The 21,789-nt window shown below is 47.0% G+C and overlaps 1 protein-coding gene across 5 annotated transcripts in view; it reads right to left on the reverse strand.

Moving 5' to 3' along the window:
• The window catches only part of CENPT (centromere protein T), a 39,224-nt gene that overhangs the window by 7,707 nt on the left and 9,728 nt on the right, over positions 1-21,789 (reverse strand). For all 5 annotated transcript variants that reach the window (XM_084644748.1, XM_084644752.1, XM_084644750.1 and 2 more), the window contains exons 5-11: positions 19,961-20,094; positions 18,593-18,626; positions 15,648-15,793; positions 12,147-12,599; positions 9,767-9,994; positions 3,070-3,288; positions 398-494 (exon numbers count right to left, since the gene is read on the reverse strand). In XM_084644748.1, the coding sequence (XP_084500874.1) occupies positions 398-494; positions 3,070-3,288; positions 9,767-9,994; positions 12,147-12,599; positions 15,648-15,793; positions 18,593-18,626; positions 19,961-20,094 (1,311 nt within the window). The remainder of the gene's footprint in view (positions 1-397; positions 495-3,069; positions 3,289-9,766; positions 9,995-12,146; positions 12,600-15,647; positions 15,794-18,592; positions 18,627-19,960; positions 20,095-21,789) is intronic.

Genomic DNA, 21,789 nt, shown 5'->3' on the forward strand with positions numbered 1-21,789 from the left:
CCTCCTGAGGTCCCTTCCAACCCTAACCTTCTGTGATTCTATGACTATGTATTACTGTAGCACTGCATTAGCAGATGCAATCCAGTACCCCTGATTTGCCTCCACACTATGAAGAGCCTTCAGGAGAGAGTTCAATGAGTGCTCACTGAAAGGGCTTGCGGCCTGAGACCTGCCCTGAGAGAATATTTTATTAACAGTCGCTCAATAGCTGCCTTTATTCACTTGCCAAAGTCAGAGTTCAGGGTCCCTTGCTCCCTGGCACCACTGAAGCAACACCTAACAGTTCACAGAGCTCCAAGGGTGATTGGCAAGGGAATAATCCCCTGGAGTCTGGTCTTGGCAGCTACACCAGCTTCCAGCTCTGCCTGACTACTGTGGAGTGTGGGTTCACACTTACTTGGAAGCAGCAGTTTTCAGGGTCCATGGGGTCGACAGTAAGGGAGATGGTCTATACGCTTTAGCACGGACGAATGCAGGTGTCTTCATGGACAGCTCTGAGGAGAGAGAGCATGAGACACTTAAGCCCTGGATTTTAGTGATTTGGCGTTCCTGCTGCAAATGCTCCCATAAGGGGGTGGGGATGTCAAATTTTCCACAGTACAGATCACATTATAAGCGTCTTGTAGCCTCTTTTCCTTTAAGTATGGATGACAACAATCCTCAGCAACTAAAGCCGTGGTTCCATCCTGAGTCTTATGGATTGCAGCTGCTTTTAGGGAGATAAGGCTTCTTTCCTTTTTGAGAGATATTAATCAGTCTCCTCTGGCTTTCTCTCTCCCTGTGTGCCTGGCCAACTCTGCACACCTAGTCTTGTATTCCATGGCCATGGCGAGAGGAGATTCCACAGGATATGGAGCTGGTTCTGCTACATTCAGTTCCCAAGGAGGCTCCCAACAGCCCTGAATTATTCCAGTTCCTCCGAGTTAAACCCTGCCATTCTCCCTGCACCAGGGACAAGCCTAGGAATAAGTTCCTTCCCTTACACTGGAAGGGGCAGAGTCTAGCAGCATCGCCCACTTCCACAGAAAGAGCCAGCCAGCTGAAGCCCAGGTCATAGAAGGGTGACAGAAGTGGGAGTGAGACACCAAACCAGGATTCTGGAGGGCTGCGAGCCTGCCTCTATCAGAAGGGGTAGCAGCCACCAGGTGAGCTTCATCTGGGGCATACGCTCTCATCTACCCTCTTCAGCTTCATTTTTGAACGTTCCATCTGCTTCTCCCCCACAAGTGGGAGCAGGAAGGAAAAAGCAAGTTAGGTGGAGAAATGAGGCAATGACTCCATGACTTCTTGTCTGAGGAGGGAATGGGGGAGTGGGTGGGACTCCTTGCTTCCTAGTTTCCTCTGCAGTCTGGGGAAAGCCGGAAGTTGTGAGATCAACGTGGCATTAGTTTAACCTAGTGATGGTTACAAACAGCTAGAACAACACGGCCTGTTGCAGAAAACGGGTGCTACCGCCACCGGCCTTGAGCAGTAGTCATCTGCTGCAAGGGAGAAGCTACTGAGCGCTCCACACACTGAATGCAATGCTCAGAGTCCCTCTGAGAATGGGGCAATGCCACTGACTGACATGGTCCCTCACGTTAGCCCTTTCTGAGCACGCAATCCTGTGCGTTTGGGGGGGTGGGGTGCAGTGCCTGGGGTGGCGAACTGCAGCACTATGCTAGGCTCTTCAGGGTCTCTTCAGGTGATTCAGAGGGCGATGCTTGGCTTTGATCTCTTTGTCCGACTTCTCTCCCTGCCTTTATCCAATGTTACACTACTGTCCTCCCCCCGTGAACAGCATTATAGAGAGCAGGCCCAATCAACTCTATAGACAGAGCCACCTAAAGGCCCAGTGCACTTGGTAGCATGGTTAAGTACATCCACAACATTTCTTTCGACACTAGTGTCAACCCAGTTGGCCCCTCTGCACAACATACGCTAGCGTGGGCATTCTGACCACCCTACACTGCTTCAGCTGCTAGTGACGAGAGCAGAGATCAGGGAGTTATTTTTTTAGAATGCCTTCCCACAAATCCCCCACTCCATGGTGCATGCCATTCTGGGAGATTTTTGTACCAGTCAAGCAGGACACTAAAACTTGTCTCAGGCAGAGACTTGTTTGGTGGAGAACCCAGCACCCTTCAACAAGAAAGCAGACAGGAGTGCTCCTGAGAGACTGAGTAACCTTCAGTGGTCTCTGAAGAGGAGAGTCCTGAGGCAGATGCCCCTCTTGCTGTGTGTAATGCAGACTTAAGAGTGATAATGTCAGGTCACCATCTCTGCCCATATGCTCTTGGACTGGCTCAGTCCTTTCAATAACCCCAACCACTTTGATCTCTGTGGAGCCTGCCCTGACATTACAGCACCAGTCTACCTATACGTGAGTTTCAGTCTCTGTAGGCAGGAGAATTTTCATAGCTTTGTGCAAGTTGGCTACTGCCCCAAACTCCTGCTCCCTGGCTCACACTGGGTGTTGGATGTTAGAAGCATTTCATTTTTGACTAGCACATGTAACTGGATGGAGCTGGACCAAAAGTATATGCCCTGAGCAACCTACAGCTAAGACTAGCATTGAGATTTTTTAGGCCTTAGATGAGAACCCAGGGACTTGGCAACTCAAAGCACTAGTTGATCTGACACCAAATAACTCTATGCGAAAGAGTAAGCGATGTTACTAGGGGGAGACAGGCCAATGGTCAGGACCAAGCCTTTAACAAGTCCTTAGGTTTAGACTATTGGAGATAGCAACAGCATTGAAATATTCCCTTTTCATTCAAGAGAAATCACAGTAACAACATTCTTCAGCAGTGCGGTCTAGCTGAATGCATCCAATGAAGTGAGCTGTAGCTCACGAAAGCTTATGCTCAAATAAATTTGTTAGTCTCTAAAGTGCCACTAGTACTCCTTTTCTTTTTGCGAATACAGACTAACACGGCTGCTACTCTGAAACTTGTCATTACTCTACTGTGGAATCTAGTGGACAACATAGGTGGTAATATTGTTACCAAAACCCTTCCACAATCTATTGACAGGCCCTGGGGCAGCCCCTCCAACTAACTTCTACCACCAACATGAGTGCGTTCTTACCCTCACTCTCAGGATGCTCAGTTTCAGCTTCCTCCTCAGTCATCTCCTCTTCCTCGGAGTCACCCACCTCTCCTGTTACAGCTCCACCAGCCAGCTCAGCTTCTCGTCCTACAGCTTCCTTCATCAATTTCCTTCCATATTTCTCAGGATACTCAGCAGACATGGCGGTAGAATGCCTGCTCAAGCTGCGGGTTCTTGCACTTCTGGGGCTCTCGACAACTAGATAAGGAATAATAAACAAGCTTTACTCTAACAGGCCTTTCAGCCAAGGCTTGTCCTCACACACATCGTCTCAAATGGGGGCTGAGGCTTAGACAAATAGTCACTGGCAAAATGTCTGTCTTTAGTATGGAACGCGCTGTGTAAGCATATAGTGCTGGTTTTTAATAATTTAGTTGCAAGGTAAACCGAGGCACGGAGTTTAAGTTACTTGGCCAAGGTTAGAGGGTTGGAAGTAGAACTAGTTCACTGCCATAACTACTTCATGACACTCTGAAAATTTAGTCATAATAGTTCACTCGGCTTCCTCTCCACTGAATTCTGAAGGAAGAGGGCATACATTTTACTCTGCCTAGCTTTCTGAAGGACATACAGAACAGCCCTTGCCAATATGGAGAAGTAGAAATAAAACTAGAGGTTTTAGTTCAGATTGACATTTGAGCTGCCTATCAATGCCCACCTCACTTACTAGGGACATTCTGACACCAGCAGGACAGCTGCAGCGAGAGGGCAGAGAGGAATCTCAGTGTTGATTTCTAGATCAGTTTCCAGCCTGCTTCAATACCTCACATCAGAAGAGCTTTATGCAACTAGGGAAAGGCTGTTCCCATGTTCATTCCAGTTCAGATGTTAAAGCATGAGAGAAGCAGGTTTACGTCTCTTACTTCTGGTGCCCATAATGCTGGTCTCAAGTGTAATTTTAAGAAGGGGATCTGGAATGCCAATGGGAATTAAAGCGAATTGTTAAATATATGCCAGTTTGTGCATGGCAAAAAGCGATCAGTCCTTATTGTGAACCTGAGCTGAGAGGAGCAGCTCTCTCCAAGCCTGAGAGCTCCAAGTATTTCTTTAAACCTAAGTGACGCTGAGATATTTCCTCCTTACCAGCTACTTATGGAGATTTCAGTTTCTAATCATAGAATATCAGGGTTGGAAGGGACCTCAGGAGGTCATCTAGTCCAACCCCCTGCTCAAAGCAGGGCCAATCCCCAGCTAAATCATCCCAGCCAGGGCTTTGTCAAGCCTGACCTTAAAAACATCTAAGGAAGGAGATTCCACCACATCCCTAGGTAACGCATTCCAGTGTTTCACCACCCTCCTAGTGAAAAAGCTTTTTCCTAATATCCAACCTAAACCTCCCCCACTACAACTTGAGACCATTACTCCTTGTTCTATCATCTGCTACCACTGAGAACAGTCTAGATCCACCCTCTTTGGAACCCCCTTTCAGATAGCTGAAAGCAGCTCACAAACTTCCCCCACCACCGTTCTTCTCTTCTGCAGACTAAACAAACCCAGTTTCCTCAACCTCTCCTCATAAGTCATGTGCTCCAGCCCCCTAATCATTTTTGTTGCCCATCCGCTAGACTCTTTCCAATTTTTCCACATCCTTCTTGTAGTATGGAGCCCAAAACTGGACACAATACTCCAGATGAGGCCTCACCAATGCCAAATAGAGGGGAATGATCACATTCTTCAGTCTGCTGGCAATGCCCCTACTTATATAGCCCAAAATGCTGTTACCCTTCTTGGCAACAAGGGCACACTGTCAACTCGTATCCAGCTTCTCATCCACTGTAAACCCTAGGTCCTTTTCTGCAGAACTGCTGCCTAGCCGTTCGGTCCCTAGTCTGTAGCTGTGCATGGGATTCTTCTGTCCTAAGTGCAGGACTCTGTACTTGTCCTTGTTGAACCTCAACAGATTTCCTATGGCCCAATCCTGTATCCTGTCCCTACCCTCCAGCGTATCTACTTCTCCTCCCAGTTTAGTGTCATCTGCAAACTTGCTGAGGGTGCAGTCCACGCCATCCTCCAGATCATTAATGAAGATATTGAACAAAACCGGCCCCAGAACCAACCCTTGGGGCACTCTGCTCGATACCGGCTGCCAACTAGACCTGGAGCCATTGATTACTACCCGTTGAGCCCAATGATCAAGCCAGCTTTCTATCCATCTTATAGTCCATTCCTCCAGCCCATACTTCTTTAACTTGCTGACAAGAATCCTACGGGAGACAGTGTCAAAAGCTTTGCTAAAGTCAAGGAATAACACATCCACTGCTTTCCCCTCATCCACAGAGCCAGTTATCTCATCATAGAAGGCAATTAGATTAGTCAGACATGACTTGCCCTTGGTGAATCCATGCTGTCTGTTCCTGATCACTTTCCCCTCCTCTAAGCGCTTCAGAATTGATTCCTTGAGGACCTGCTCCATGATTTTTCCAGGGACTGAGGTGAGCTGACTGGCCTGTAGTTCCCTGGATCCTCCTCCTTCCCTTTTTTAAAGAATGGGCACTACATTAGCCTTTTTTCAGTCATCCGGGACCTCCCCCGATCGCCATGAGTTTTCAAAGATAATGGCTAATGGTGCTGCAATCACATCCGCCAATTCCTTTAGCACTCTCGGATGCAGTGCATCTGGACCCATGGACTTGTGCTTGTTCAGCTTTTCTAAATAGTCCCGAACCATTTCTTTCTCCACAGAGGGCTGGTCACCTCCTCCCCATGCTGTGCTGCCCAGTGCAGTAGTCTGGGAGCTGACCTTGTTCATGAACACAGAGGCAAAAAAAGCATTGAGTACATTAGCTTTTTCCACATCCTCTGTCACTAGGTTGCCTCTCCCATTCAGTAAGGGGCCAACAGTTTCTCTGACCACCTTCTTGTTGCTAACATACCTGAAGAAACCCTTCTTGTTACTCTTAACATCTCTTGCTAGCTGCAACTCCAGGTATGATTTGACCTTCCTGATTTCACTCCTCCATGTCTGAGCAATTTTTTTATACTCCTCCCTGGTCATTTGTCCAATATTCCACTTCTTGTAAGCTTCTTTTTTGTGTTCAAGATCAGCAAAGATTTCACTGTTAAGCCAAGTTGGTTGCCTGATATATTTACTAGTCTTTCTACACATCAGGATGGTTTGTTCTTGCAACCTCAATAAGGATTCTTTAAAATACAGCCAGCTCTCCTGGACTCCTTTCCCCCCTCATGTTATTCTCCCAGGGGATCCTGCCAATCAGCTCCCTGAGGGAGTCAACGTCTGCTTTTCTCAAGTCCACGGTCCGTATTCTGCTGCTCTCCTTTCTTCCTTGTGTCAGGATCCTGAACTCGACCATCTCATGGTCACTGCCTCCCAGGTTCCCATCCATTTTTGCTTCCCCTACTAATTCTTCCCTGTTTGCGAGCAGCAGGTCAAGAAGAGCTCTGCCCCAGTTGGTTCCTCCAGCACTTACACCAGGAATTTGTCCCCTATACTTCCCAAAACCTTCCTGGATTATCTGTGCGCCGCTGTATTGCTCTCCCAGCAGATATAGGGGTGATTGAAGTCCCCCATGAGAACCAGGGCCTGCAATCTAGTAACTTCTGTTAGTTGCCTGAAGAAAGCCTAGACTACCTCATCCCCCTGGTCTGGTGGTCTATAGCAGACTCCCACCATGACATCACCCTTGTTGCTCACACTTCTAAACTTAATCCAGAGATTCTCAGGTTTTTCTGCAGTTTCATACCGGAGCTCTGAGCAGTCATACTGCTCTCTTCCATACAATGCAACTCCCCCACCGTTTCTGCCCTGCCTTTGTCCTTCCTGAACAGTTTATATCCATCCATGACAGTACTCCAGTAATGAGCAGCAACAAAAAGAACATTCACCACATCAGAACACCAAGTCAATAACCTTTACATGACCAGCTATAGTCCAGTCAAAACAAGTAATTTATAACAGCAGGCTGGCCCAGAAAGCAAACTGCAAGAGATCCCACTTAGAATGGAAGTCAGGCCCTCTCATATCTAACCTCTCACTGACAACGTAGCTTCTATGGATCAGACACACGTAAGTAACAAGCGTTTTTCCTTAGATGAACAGCAAGTAGCGTTACATACAGGGCATTTTCTCCAGGGGAAAAAGCCATAATCAAAACAGGACACACATCTGAGCGGGCTTTAGAAAGAAGTTGCTGCACTCAGCTTTCTGAAGCAAAGTAACTACTTAGGGAAGAACACACAGTATAGCTAAAAATAATTGTCAATAGCATTTAGAAATTTGTCAATGGAGAAAGTTTCCTTTAATTACATTTCCCAGCAGGAACTCCAAAATTAGACAGAGGACAAACACAATGTCGAGCCATTGGAATGCCTAGGAAAGGAAGGACTTTCCAAGGTTTTTTGCTTAAATTCCATCGCGTTCTGAGTTCAGTGCAACTCTGCACTCAAGATTTTAAATCACACCACTCTTGTAATCAAGTTCCATATTACCCTGCATTTTCCCCCACATAATAATTAACAAACACTTGAGGGAAAGGAGGGTCTGTGGTTAAGGCACCAAGCTGGGACTCAGGAGATTGGGGTTCTGTTCCTAGCTCTGGCACAAACTCCCTGGGTGACACTAAGCAAGTCATTCCATCTCTGTTTGGTTCCCTGTCAATAAAAGAGAGACCTTTCCTTTGTTCATCTACACTGCAAGCTCTCTGAGGCAGGAACTCTCTTACTGTGTATCTGTATGTACGGCAAAAAGCACAAAAGGGCCCACTCTCAGCTTGGGCCTCTAGGCGCTACTGAAATACAAACAACAATACAATACTGTGGCACAAGATGAAGTAGTGAGGCCCAAACCCAATACCTTGAAGTGTTTTGTCTGGTGGCAAACACTTCTCACCAAATGATTACTCTATAGGTGACCTCTGAGTCCTCATTCTCAAAGGAAAGCTGCACAACACCTTCAAATGACAAGCCTGGAAGCTTAAATTCATAACTTTGCTAGACACTAAAAATCATGGACTGAACAGAGACACTGGATTTATGGCTTATTACAACAATCTACAACCCAGTAGCAACTGCCCCAGCTTACTTCCCCCATCCTTCCTCTCCTCCCTATGACTGGAGGGGTGTTATTGGGCCACTTCACCTTGAAGTGTGTGTTAACTACTTATGCTACACAATCTCTTCCACTTTGTAATTAGCTGGGACACTGAGCCTGTTTCCCAGACCTGAAGAGGAGCTCTGTGTAAGCTTGAAAGCTTCTCTCTCTCACCAACAGAAGTTGGTCCAATAAAAGATGCCAGCTCACCCACGTTCTCTCTCTATTATCCTAGGACCAACATGACCTACTGCTACATAAAGGAAGAGAATGTAAGTTTAAAGGAGCCACTGTGTGGAACACCGTCTGCAACACCTTGGTAGGCAGCAAATTCAGTGATATTGAACTAATGAGCTGGCTACCCAGAATGCCATCCCTGTTGTGCTCCCTACACGTACACAGAACAGATCTCTGCCTAAAGCTAAATAAAGAGCTAACCTTGTGGGCAAAGAAGAGACCTCTGCTCAAAACAGACCCTCTATATAAACAAGACAGATAGACCCGTCTGAACTGCGGTGGTGGGAGAGGGGTGTAGTTAGATGTACACAATACATAACAAGCAGCTTTCCTGGACTCTTGGCACATTTGTGCATCACACCAGGACTAACAGCGGTAAACCCAGCCATCTTCCCAAAGCCAAGAAATAAAAACAGCCCTCCACCCCAATTATCAATCACAGCCCTTTGGTGCACACTGCTCCTTCCCCAAAAGCCTGGGCACAAAGATAGCGCATATCTCTTGGCAACCTCTATTCTAGACCAACAGGATAGAAGGGTACATTCTAGAGAACAGCCTGCCTGTTGCCCCTTGTTTGTCAACTGCCTGTGCTGATCTCAGGTACGGCAGTGTAGCCCAGCGACAGAGCAGGTCTTTGGCCTGGAATCTGTTTTTTCATTTAGGTCAAAGCCAACACCTTAAGTTCCACCCAGAAGTCCAACACACAGCCAATGCAAAACCCGGAGAGTGTTGTGGTTATGTGCTTCCCACAGGACACACTGCTTAACATTCAGCTGCCACATTCTGTACCAGCTTCGGTTTCCAGCTATGTGCTTGCCAGAGGCACCCTGGGTAAAAATGGAGCAAGATGAAAACAAGAGAAGAGACCCCACAGGATGCCCCCATTCCAGGGCAGAAACAGCCTCAGAACCATGGAATAACTGCTCTTCTGCTGAACTTTTGTAAAGGGAATGCCCAACACAAAATCCTGGCCAGCTTGGCCTCTCTAATCAGGTGAAGCAAACTTAGTTATCTGGGACACTCAAACACAGGAAATGGGCTTAGCTGAAACATGGCTTGCCCAGAAAGGAAGTTATCCACCTCTCTCTGGGAGCTGTCTGTTCATATACATAGTTGTACAGACCTGCCAAGAGCATGTGAATAGAAAACAAATTCCACTGTCAGTCACTGTGTGTGAAACAAGAACAGGCAAATGAGCATGGCAGCCAGCCTGACACTCCATTTAGAGTGCCTGACCAGCCATGCCTTTGAGGTTACTTGGAAGAGATTATCTCCAGAACCTGCTGGGGGACAAAGTCATGTTTTGCACACCAAGACTCCTGCTGCTCATTGGTTTACACCAGAGCAGTGTACTCAGTTGCCTTCTATCACTGCCCTGAAAGCGCTTCTTACCCTCACTGGCAGCCCCTGCCTGCTCAGCTCGGTCATCCTCCATTTCCTGCTCCACATCAGCCATCTCTTTGCTCTCATCTGCATCATCCAGCTTCTCAATTATATGGGCGACAGTTTCTCTCACTGATGGTCTGCTGGATTTCACAGGCTGTAGAGCAGACAGGGTGTCCGAACGTCTGCTCAGACTCCTGGAGGCAGCTGGCGGTGAGGAGCTTGGTCTGTCAGAAGCTAGACATTCAGAGAGTTAGGTTAACACAGAAGCTAAGTCCCCAATGTATCTTTATGACATTTATTGTGGCACTTGTTGCAAGTATGAAACATATCCAGACACCAAGGAAGGAGTTTGCATGACTTGCCCTCGCTTTACTCAAGACAGCTCAGAGAGTTCGCACTGTGCATCAGGAAGTAGGTTTGAAAGAGACCTTCTCAGCTGGCTTTTCTCAGCCCCTGCTGGAGAGAGCCACATGGTGCATTAAAAGCATTAGCTATACTGTAGCACCAGAACTAGGCTGCCTCATCAGTCTTTGATATTAATGGAACACAAACACCAGTGCCCTTAGGACATGCTCCCTTTCTTTTCTTCCTCTCATTCCCTTTGCTCAACGCAATCCTCACACCTTCCTCCATGCTGCCTGTTTGGCCCAAAGTTCCCTCCCTCTCTTCAGTCATATCTGTCCCTTAAACTAATTTCTTCCACCAAGCTCACGAGTGAGAGCCCTCCCAAGTTAGAGCATTATTGGCCTGTTCTTCAGGATGCTGTACTCTAGGAAAATTGGAAGCTTTACAGGGCAGGGAACTTCTCTCTCCACAGCTATTCTGTACAGTACCTAGTGTACTGGCCATGCTTAAATACTGATCTGGCCCTCCTGACAAAAGTCATAAGATAGGAACTGAGTGTAAAAGAAATGCCAGGATAGTCACAGGGCTCTGTATTTTAATCAGAATCCTGTGTGTTTTGCAGGAAGAGCTGTGCAAAGCTATTTACCATTTCAGATGGTGACCCTGGTGCAGCGATCCTGCCTCAATTTCTGTAAAGGCAACAGGTGCACTCAGACTCATGTCAGCCATCAGTGTTAGTTCCTGCCCATAATGGAGTTCCTACTCTCAGCCTCCCATAAAACCCAGGCATTAAGCTGGCAGCTCTCTACGTCCAGAATGAGACTGTGCCCACCTGTAAATATCCCAGAGTCAGGGACAGGTTTAAAGAAACAATTCATAGAACGAGTAACTGGGATGAAAATGGAAGAGATCAGACCAGCACAACGACTGTCCTAAATCTAAGCGAGCCCTTGAACAATGGTTTGGGCTCAGACTAATTTCAAACTAGAGCCTCAGTACAGAGCTGGTCTAGAACAGGGTTTTCCTACCGTGGACTAGAAACAAAAGTAGTAGATAAAATCCTGGACGGGGAAGACCCCTAACTTCCAGGTGAGGAGAGGGGAGAAGACTTTTTTCAAACATTCATCAATTCCAAGGCCAGAAGGGATCATTGTGATCATCTACTCAGATGGCAGAGGCCATAGAATGTCCCCCAAAATAATTCCTAAAGCAGATCTTTTAGAAAAACATCCAATCTTGTTTGTTCTCCTGTCTCAGGCCCAGACTGTATCCCTATCCACCCCTCCAGCTCCAGCCTGCCTCCATAATTCTCCTTTGCTGTATTTTGGTGGGGAGACCCACTTGCCAGGGAGAACCCACTCCTGCAGTCTTCTGGAGACTGGCCAGGAATAAAGATGGGGTCAACCAGGGCATTGCTTTCTCGCCAAATGACAAGGGAGGAGGTCTTCCTCGCACTGGGATGGGGGAGGACCCCATAGCAGAAATAAAACCCACCAACCAGGGTTGGTCCTAAAGAAGCTTCTGCTCAGTGGGGGCAGGGATCCCCTGGCAGTGCCTGCACAAGAAACTGGGAGCAAAGCCCGTGCCAGCAGTGGTCTCCCAACTGTGGGAGAACTTGGGCTAGGCAGGGAAGGGGAGATGGTGACAACTAAGGGTATGCCTACATAGCCAAGAAAAACCTGCAGCTGGCCTGGACCAGCTGACTCAGGCTTGCAGGGTTTGGGCTGCGGGGCTGTTTCATTGCTGTGTGACTGTCCCATCTTGCAGGGTCTGAGAGCCCAGGCTGTGGCCCAAGCCAAAACACAGCAATGAAACAGCCCCGCAGCCCAAGCCCCGCAAGCCCAAGTTGGCTGGAACAAGCTGGCCCCAGGCATCTAGTTGTTGTGTAGACATAATAATGGGGAGGACAGGGGACTCTCTTCCCCTGGAGGGCTTGAGGACACAGGGTGGGCCTGGCAAAGTGCCAGACTCAGGTGTGATTAATGTATCCAGCAAGCTAGTTTACAACAGCCATTCTCTGATTATAGGGGAAGCAACTTACAGAGCAGGTCCCAGCTCAACTCTCTTTGGCTCCTACGGTACTCAACCACCAGCCTATCTGCTCCAGGAAGTTGCTCTGCATAACTGCTCCCTCGGGTATGTTCTCGCTGCTCTGAGTTCAGGCTCACCGCCCGTCCCTGAGACTCAGTGGCCATCTGGTCAGTGTGTTCAGGATCCCGGGCCAAGTCCTTCTTCTGAAGTCTCTCTGTCATTCCATCCTCGGCATCCACATCAGACAGCATGCCCTCCTCAGTAGCCGCATTAGAAGCCTTTCTCCCTTGCACTGGAATTTTTCCTTTCAAGAACTTTTGTTCAGAAAACCTCACTTGGCTTTGCTCACCGAGCTGCGGTTGAGCAAAGAGCTCCGTGTTGCTGAGGATGATTTCGGTATCACTCGTTCCCATGGTCATTCCAATCATGGAAGTTGCTTGTGACTCCGCCAGATAATTTTGTGCTGGTTAGAAATTTTTAAAATAAGTTTAATCTGTGGAATCATTCAGGGTCCTAGGAAAGCAAATACATTAGCAGGACATGTATACAGAGTCATTAACTCAAAACTCTTGTCCTGCCCTTGATGTCAATCCATAAGCCTTTATAGCAATTTAACGCCAGCCAAAAGGACCTGTGCTTTATACACCAACCCATAGCACTCTGGATAAGAGCAGCAGAACAATGCAGACATCGCTCTCCAAACCCTAGGGCACCCAAAGATTTACTGGGAGACTTCATTCTGCCAATAGGTACTGTAAAGTTCTCATGGAATTCCCCATCTGCCACGGGCCCACATGAACAGGTCTTTCATGCACTTGGATTGCTTAGGGCCAAGAGTAATTAGAGAACAGAAAGGAGACTTCCAAACCAATCTGCAAGTAGAACAAATCAGATCAGAGCTATAACAACCTCTAACCTAGAGAGAGGAGAATGGTTGGTTCCACCCTTATGGGACAACACAATGGATGTGCAGAGCTGTTGTAGCATTGCCAGAGACTTCAGTGCAATAGTGACTGTTACTGGGAATTCTGACCAGGAAGACATCCATTAAAGCAGAAATCCCCAGGGAGGGCCAGGAAGTTAAAAAGCCCAGTAAGAGAGAGATGTTTGGAAGGACAAGATAATTCAGTAGTAGCTCAACAAGGCATCTTCCGCAGAATGATACAAGCATAGAAACCCGCTCAGTTCTGCTGTCAATAAAAGTCAGGCAGTCTCTGCATTCTGGGGTCTTTGCCAGGCCTGCATTCCTCAGTCTGTCCTGAGCCCTGGCTAACTGTCTGCTGTGCAACAGTGGTGCTGCCCACTCATTTGGTAGCGCTAGCCACCAAGAGCATGTAACATCACTTTGCCAAGGACTGGGCTAGCTTCTGGGTGCCATGCAAAGCCATTCAAAGTAAAGGCTATTTACAAAGCTCTGAAATACTTTGGATTCTGGCCACCTCTTTCGTTCCATGAAAGCACACTAAGGCTATGTCTGCCCTTGGAGTTGGAGGTGTGATTTCCCGTTCAAGTAGACATACTTGTGCTAGCTCATCTAAAACTACGAGTATAGCCACAACAGTTTGGGCTGCGGCAGCATGGGCTAGCCACCCAAAGTGCAAACCCAGCTGGGCCCCCTGGGCACCTGCATGGGGTGGCTAATCTATGCCACTGCCTGTGCTACCACAGGCATGCCGCTGGTTTTAGCGTGCTGCCCCAAGACCACCTAATGCGAGTACCATCTGCTCAAGCTGGAGATCACACCCCTAGCTTCAAATGTAGACATAGCCTGCGGTGACGAGCATTTTATCAAATAGGTTATGAAGGCAGCTGGGGTGCCCTTCCCAACAATCCCTAGATTTGAACATTCCTGGACCGGAGACAGGTCCTGCTAGGTGGAGAGCCCCCAAATTATGGGATTTCCTTCCTCCACTGGTCTGACAGAGCCAGAGCACTTGGAGCAAAATGCAAAAATGTTACACTCCCAGAGCAGGGATGGTTTTAAAACTGGGAGTTGATTAAACTTAGTATCCCCAACACACAAAGCTTTCACAAGCCGCAGTGCTGCTGAGTCTGTCTAGAGCACACCTATCTTCTGGTATGACATCCGGCTCGGACCTCTTTAACAGAGCCCCAGATGATACAGGGACAGGATGCAGTGAAATAACCTGGGCTTTCCAGACAGCTCATACAAAATTCACACTGACATTAAAATATTCTAACATATGCACATATTAACTCATGAGTGCTGCACCAGACTCATGTGTAATGATGACGGCCTGATCGGGGGGAGCGAGTTTAGTGATGAGCCTACTTGTAAAGTGTCCTTTTCTTTACTTGGGCTTTTTTTTTTAAAAAAAATGATGTATATCCGCCTAGCGATATCTGTGACAGATGTTTCGTTTCTATAAAGGTATAAAAAATAAAAATGCATTAGCCTTATGCCCTTTCTGTTTCTTTTTGATGGAAGGTGGAGAACTAATGAAACAATGATGTCCCAAGAGAGAAAGATTTTTACTCAAGACTATTTAAAACTCTGGCTTTGTCAACACCTATTGAACTTCAATGCCTAGTACACATTATGGAGAAACAACATCTTTGCTAAAGATTCAACATCCTGAAAGGTGAGCAGCTCCAGTACCAAAGCTCTGAGAGCCCTCAAAGGCCCTCTGACAAAACTAGGGCAAGGGTGACCTGACAGTCCTGAAATTTCTAAAAGTAAAAAACAGCAGGAAAATTGACTAAAGGGTTTAACACGCCAATGCACACTAACAACAGAGATTTTTAATTTGAAACACAGCAAAATTATTGCCTCAAATTGGCTACCAGATCATCAAATTGCCATGTGGGTCTTCCTGAGCACTTCCCACCCTACCCCATTACTCTGGAAGATCCCAGCTGCTGGGGTAGAGGACTACAAGGGCCTGTGCTCCCAGACACCTCAGTTCCAGCCTTGATGCCAGCAGCTGCATTTCACCTGCATAGTTTCATCGTGAGCAGAAAGGTGGTGAAACAATAGGTGGCAAGCAACATTTCCCAGCAGCGAGGGAACATCGTGGAGACACGATGACAGCAGGCTCAGTACAGAAGTAGGGAGCCAAAGGACGAGCGGCTCTGTGGTTATGAATAGATGTGACTGAAATCAGTCAGTCACTATACTTCAGTTCTCACTACCTCCTCCCTCAGTCCCAGGTCTCCTAAGGCCAGTCTCACTAAGGAGATGCCAAACAGGAAGCATGGATTCAGAACTGCTCCTGACTCCTGTTTAGGCAGTGACGGCTGCTAATTAGCAGGATGGAAGTAGACTCAGACCGGTGATATTCAGAGAAGGTGGCTCAGGCACCAAGGACAGGCTGAGTCACCAGAGTAGCTAGAAGTAGGTTTGTGCCCCTCCCAACTTTTTGTTTAGGATCACTTCCATGTCACTGTAAACATGGAAGTGGCCTGGAAATCCTGAAACCCTAGCAATCTGCTTCTCCACACAACACCCCTCTTCGCCCAAAACAGGAGAAATAACAGTCACAACACCCACTGCCTTTTATCTGCAACAAATTCTGTTCCACGCCTCCTTCGAAAGCCTCCACATTGACAGTTTTGCGATTCTTTGGCCTGCGGATTAAGCCTCTTTTTTCAACAGACTCTGGTGGTACTGGGGTAGCAAGAGAGATCTGAAGAGACCTGAAAAGAGACAGAGTATAACACTGCTCCAGACCTACTGTTTCCCACTCCCATCCCAGATCACTTTTGCCAGTAGCCAAAGAATGGGGGTTTAAACATTGTGTTAACTTGAGGAGATTTTCTACAGGGTTAGGTCAACATAAGTGGCCTTGCGTTGACCTTGCTGTGCAAGTGTCTTCACTTAAATGTGGTTCCCACCAACGTAAGTGCCTCTCTATGCTGATTTAGTAACACCACCTCCCTGAGCAGCTTAAAGTCACAGTCAATGTAATTAGATCAACCCAGCATGAGTGTAGACACTGCATTACTTTTGACGACTGTAACTGGCTTTCAGGAGCCATCCCACAACTCCTTACAATGGCAATAAATTGATACAAGTGCTACTAGTGAGGACACACACTGCTGACCCAAGAAACCAAGTGTACACACACACACACACACTATAATAACTGCGGTGGCTGTATGCCAACACAAGTTAGGTCAACATAATTTTGTAGGCTCATACCCTGCAGAGCAATGACAATGGAATCGAGTAACCTAACTACCTTCTTGTACTAAAGTATCATTTTAGAATAATAGTTCAGAGATGTAGTATCTTGAAAACAATAAAGCATATTGCATGGATATCTAGTTCTTCCCTAAGGCTGAGTTCCCTGGATCTGTGGGGCTCAGTTCCTTCAGACTCCTCCATACAGCCTGTCCATACCAGCTTGTTAGCTTAGACAGCTGCATGCAAGTGGACCCTCCCACCCCCGAAAGGCTTTTTAACTTTTTAGTCATTTGCTCTCTAATTCTCAGCACTGCAGAACAAGATTTGTAAACAGGAGACAAGACAGAGGATCTTATAAGCTAACAGCTGCAACCCACCTATAATCATCTATCTAGATACTCTTATCTGGGAAGCCAATGTTTTGCTTCCCTGCTTGCTCTTCTCACAGCTTTATACAATTAGATCAACACAGTCACACAGGAAAGTCTTATAATCGCAATGTAAGTTGTACAGTCTCTCTAGATAACTAGGTTACACATCAACATTCCTAGAGTCTCACCTGGCAGCTCCTGCAGTATTCATAACATTATGTATCAACTCCATTTCTGTCACGGTTGTGACTTTGCTTGGTGAGCAACTGAGTTCCCTACTCCTCTCCTCCTAATTCCTTCTTGAGATCCCTCAAGAGGGGATTGAGCAGTTTGAGATCTTTCTCTATGCCTCCAGCTAGTATGTGCCATACTGTTCAACGTCAAAAGAGTTAGCAAGCACCTTCAGAAAAGGGCTCCACCAGAAAGGTACTGGATGCATTCTAAAACCAAAGTTAACATGAGCCCTTAAGGGACGGAGGGGTGTTTGTAGGAAATTCCCTGAGGTTTAATATTTTAAATTATTTGCGCCTTCCACAGCTGGTGCAGAACAAGAATTAAGAACCATTTTAACTGTGATCTCCAGCACACAACTCACCTCTTCCCCTTAACTGCATAAGGAGAGTGGAAACACATTTGGGCAATTTAAATAATCTGACACCAGTCTGCTTTAGCAACAGAGTTTAACATACAATGGATTATCTAACATTAAGCTACATATTTCAGGTGAATCAGAATGATTGTGACATGTTTTACAGCTTCCTGCCTACAGAGAGCTGTATGGTTGATGTACCTGAAAAAAGACTAACACTTATGAAGCCTTAAACCTAGGAGGGAAGCCTTAAAAAGTAAATAAACGTATAGGCTCCCTCCTGCAAGATACAGGAAGAAAAAGGCTTCAGAACACATCTGGGAAAGCATTTAATATTGACATTCTGTTAGCGTCCACAATGCTGGGGGCTGTCGACACACACAAGGAAACAGGTTGTAAACTTTTCAGGGCAGCGGCTAAGACAAGCAACATACAAAGCGGAGGAGAGGTACACATTATGAATTCTAAAATAAATAAAAATAAAGGCCAGATATAAAGGCCGACTGTCCCTCAACCTTTCCATCAGGCATCACAGCTGAAGTGTGTCTTAAGGAGAGATCTGAAGGCAGGAAGGACAGGCTCGGCTCAAACCGGGGGTGGTGGGGGGGCATAGGCATGAGCAGCATGGAAGAAAACACAGAGGTTGTGGGCAGTCATGGATAGCATCACTGGCAGAGCACTGGTGCAGCAGCATTGTGGAGAGTCTCAAAAGGTGAGAAAAAGCAGCTTGAACTACATGCAGTGGAAAAGGGGGAGCTGACTGAGAGATCTGATGTGCGCCAAATAATGGACAAAAATGACCATAGCTACATTGTGCACGGATTTGAGGGGGACTGATGAGGGTCCTAGGCGAGGCTTAGCTGTAGGGACAGAGGAGGCCACATCTTGGAAATGTAATGGAAGAGCAACAGGATTTGGATCCAGCCTGAACGTGTGGGGCAATGGAGAGGGAGGAGTCAAATCAGAACTGATTTAAAAGACCATCTTGCATCCACAACCCCAGGATATCAGAGGGTATGCAATCAACTATCACCAACACCTGGTATCAAACTGTGGAACTGCTTTATCATTACTGTTCAACCTACAGGATCCTATTGCATGTTGCTGTGAAAGGGAAAAAAGTGGGCATGGAAGTGCTGGATATAGGTAGTTCTGCTTCCTGGTGCAGAACTGCCCAACAGAGAAACTGCTCAGAGCTGACTTACTGCAGCTGTGGAGTTCAAGAGAGCTCTTCCAAAGACCGTGTACTGGCCCATCCTGCCTGCTCCTCCCAGCTAGAGAAGGTCTGATGAATCAGAGCAGTTGTAGTCATGCCAGTCAAAAGCAAAAGCCTTTGTGGTTTAACTCACCGTGTCAGAGAAGAGTTGTCCAACGCTGGCTGGGCTGGAAAAAGTTTGAGGCACATATTAGCTGAGTATGGCACAACCTGTACAGATATTACTAGTGTGAGGGAACAATCTTATCCCTCTCCACCTTTCAGGGCTGGTTACACTACGATCCCCCAAGAGCAAAGCTAGTATGCTACATCCACTACCTCATATTTAAGGCACCATGAATTGGGCAGAAATAACAGAAAAATATTCAGTGCATTTTCCTGTATTTCACTAATTTTCAGTTTGTTTTAGGAAAATAAAATGACAGCTTCACGATTCCTATTCTGAATTGCAATGCTACATATTAGTGGCTAGTTCTCTGAAAGAGCAATAGACCGTTGATACAAAAGACAGCGTAATGCAAGAGAAGCTACCTCATTCAGTAGTATTAACCCCATTTACGTTATTAGTCACAACATATCCAGGAGGGTTGCAGGGGGGGCAGTCAAGGGGCCTGGGCACTGCTGCTGGGGACAGGGGCAGAGCAAGCTGTGGCACCCCCCTCCATCCCCAGCACGCTTGGCCCCTGTCCTCAGCAGTCAAGCCCAGAGAAGGAGTGAGCCCTGCCCAACTGCCAGGGAGAGCAGCCAAACAAGCAGGGGAAACGCACAGGGAAAGGACTGAGCCCCCCTTTTCGCCACCCCACAGGTACATGGGGCAGGGAGAGTTGGATAGGGCAGTCAGGGGGTGGGGAGCAGGGGGGATTGGATAGGGGACTGGCATCCCGGGGGGAATGGTCAGGGGGGCAGAGAGCAGGGGTGTTTGGATGTGGGAGTCCCAGGGGAGCAGTTAGGGATGGGGAGCAGGGTGGGTTGGACCGGGGTGGAGAGGGCTGGATAGGGGCCAGGCCACGCCTCGCTGTTTGGGGAGGCATAGCCTCCTCCCAGCCTTCCCTACACGGCCCTCCATACAATTTCTGTACCTGATGTGGCCCTAGGGCCACAAAGTTTGCCCACCCCCGTTATAGACTAATCAAGTTGCCTCTTAACCTTCTCTTTGCTAAGCTAAAATTTAGAATTCAAAGTGGAAGAATACCAACATGGCAAGCCAGCCTGACAGTCACAAATGGAGGAGCTGCTCAGGGAGGAGCCAGTTACTTGCAACTTGGGTGGTTTTAGTAGCTCAACCATGTTTATTTTTAATCTGAAGAGATGGCCTTCGACCCGCCTCCAGAGCGCCCCTTTTGTACTTGCCACACACACCGCTTCCTGGTGCGGAACTGCCGAACAGAGAAGCTGCTCAGAGCTGACCTACTGCAGTTGTAGAGTTCAAGAAATCTCTTTTGAAGCTCCCTGAAAACCTTGGAGTTCAGAGTCAAGCAAGGAGTTCCTTGATCTGCCTTACCAAGTTTTCGAGGAAGTCGCTCATCTGCTCCTCTCTCAAACTCAGAAATGCTGAACTTCTTTTTCTTCCTACTCATGTGTAATGCAGTCATAACTGTGCCCTCAGGAACAAAGTCCGGCAGATGCATTTCCAAGCTATCAAAACAAACAAGCCAAGGTTTTAGTGCAGGCCAACATTCTAGCGTTATCATCCAGGTACGCTCAGCTCCTAGCAGCAGTAACATTCATTTCTGTTTCCGACCTTTTGGAGCAGCAGAAATGAGGAACTAAGCAATGATGGGGTCAGTAAATACAAGAAGGTGTCACTCACTTGTCTTACCAACCAAAGCAGATTTCAAGGAAGAGAGCAAAAGAGATCCAAATGCATATTTTCAATGAAGGTATGATAAATGAAGGGGGGGAGGTGTCCTTTTATGGACACCCAGCCAGCCAGTTAGCTACAAAAATCACTTTTGGTAGCTGTTCTCTACTTGCTTTACCTGTAAAGGGTTAAAAAGTCTGACTGCATGCACAGGTAAAAGAAAGTGAGTGGGTACATGGCCAAAAGAGCCAATGGGACGGCTAGAACTTTTTAAAATTGAAACAAGACTCTCCTTTGTCTGTCTGTGGTTTTTCCTCTCTGAAGAGGAGACACAGAGCAGCAATGCTGTAAGAAGCTTGTGCCAGGTATGAAAAATCATAAAGTCATACTTAGAAACTACTCATTTGAAACCCCAGATATGTAAGTAGATCAGGAAATGTCTAGGAAGACGCAATTAGGTTTATCTCTTTTATTTCTGTAAGGCTTGTGGACTCCCCTGTGCTAACCCCGGGTGCTTTTGTTTTGCTTAAACCTTTAAGCTGAACCTCAAGAAAGTTATTTTGATGCTTACTCCTTATAAGTGGTTCTTTTTAAAATCTAGCAATAGTCTGAGTTTTTAAGACTTTTTTTTTTGTTTTTAATAAAATTTACCTTTTTAAGAACCGGATTGGATTTGTGCATCCTAAGAGGTTTGTGCATAATGTTGTTTAATTAGATGGTGGCACCAGCTGATTTCCTTTGTTTCCTTTCTCAGCTCTTCCCTGGTGAAGGGGCTTGAGGGTACCCGACAGGAAGGAATTCCCAAGTGCTCCTTCCTAAGTTCTCAAAGTGGGGGTTTTTGCACTTGGGGTGGTGGCAGCATCTACCCATCCAAGGTCAGAGAAGAGCTGTACCCTTAGAAGTTTAATACAAGCCTGGAGTGGCCAGCATTAATTTTTAGAAACCTTGCGGGCCCCACCTTCTGCACTCAAAGTGCCAGAATGGGGAATCAGCCCTGACAGAAGGGTTCTGTGAACTTAAGGCAAAAACGAAGGATCAGATCACACTCAACCCAGTTTCACAATTCTCCCCCCATAAGAACAAGAGAGAGCAATGAACATTTATCGCTGTACCGCTTGGTAAATAAGAAGGAGTCATCATGAAATGTCATCAGGGATGCTTGAATATAGGAAAACAGGAGAAAGATGCTTATCTAGTCAGGGACTTGGGCCAGGAGCAGAAAGCTAGCAGGAAAGAAGATATAAAAATTGCCCTGTTCTGCCCCTCCATGCTGGCAAGAACCCTCCCATGTGAAAGCAAAGCTTGACTCAAACCTGCTGCAGAGGGAGGACAGGGGGCAATGCTGACCCTCTGAGCGATGGAAGAACAGATAGTCAGCTGAATTTTAGGCAGAGAAGGGGTAGGGCAGATGTTGGTGGAAGGGAATTGGAAGCCTGTCAGGCAATGGAAGGAAGATGAGGGGAGATGGTTCTGCAGCCACATGGACTGTGGAGTTCCAGGTAGACCCAACTGTCAGACTCAGACTTCCA

This window comes from Lepidochelys olivacea (assembly GCF_965140295.1).
Source record: "Lepidochelys olivacea isolate rLepOli2 genome assembly, chromosome: 12".
NCBI classification, from domain to species: Eukaryota; Metazoa; Chordata; order Testudines; family Cheloniidae; genus Lepidochelys; species Lepidochelys olivacea.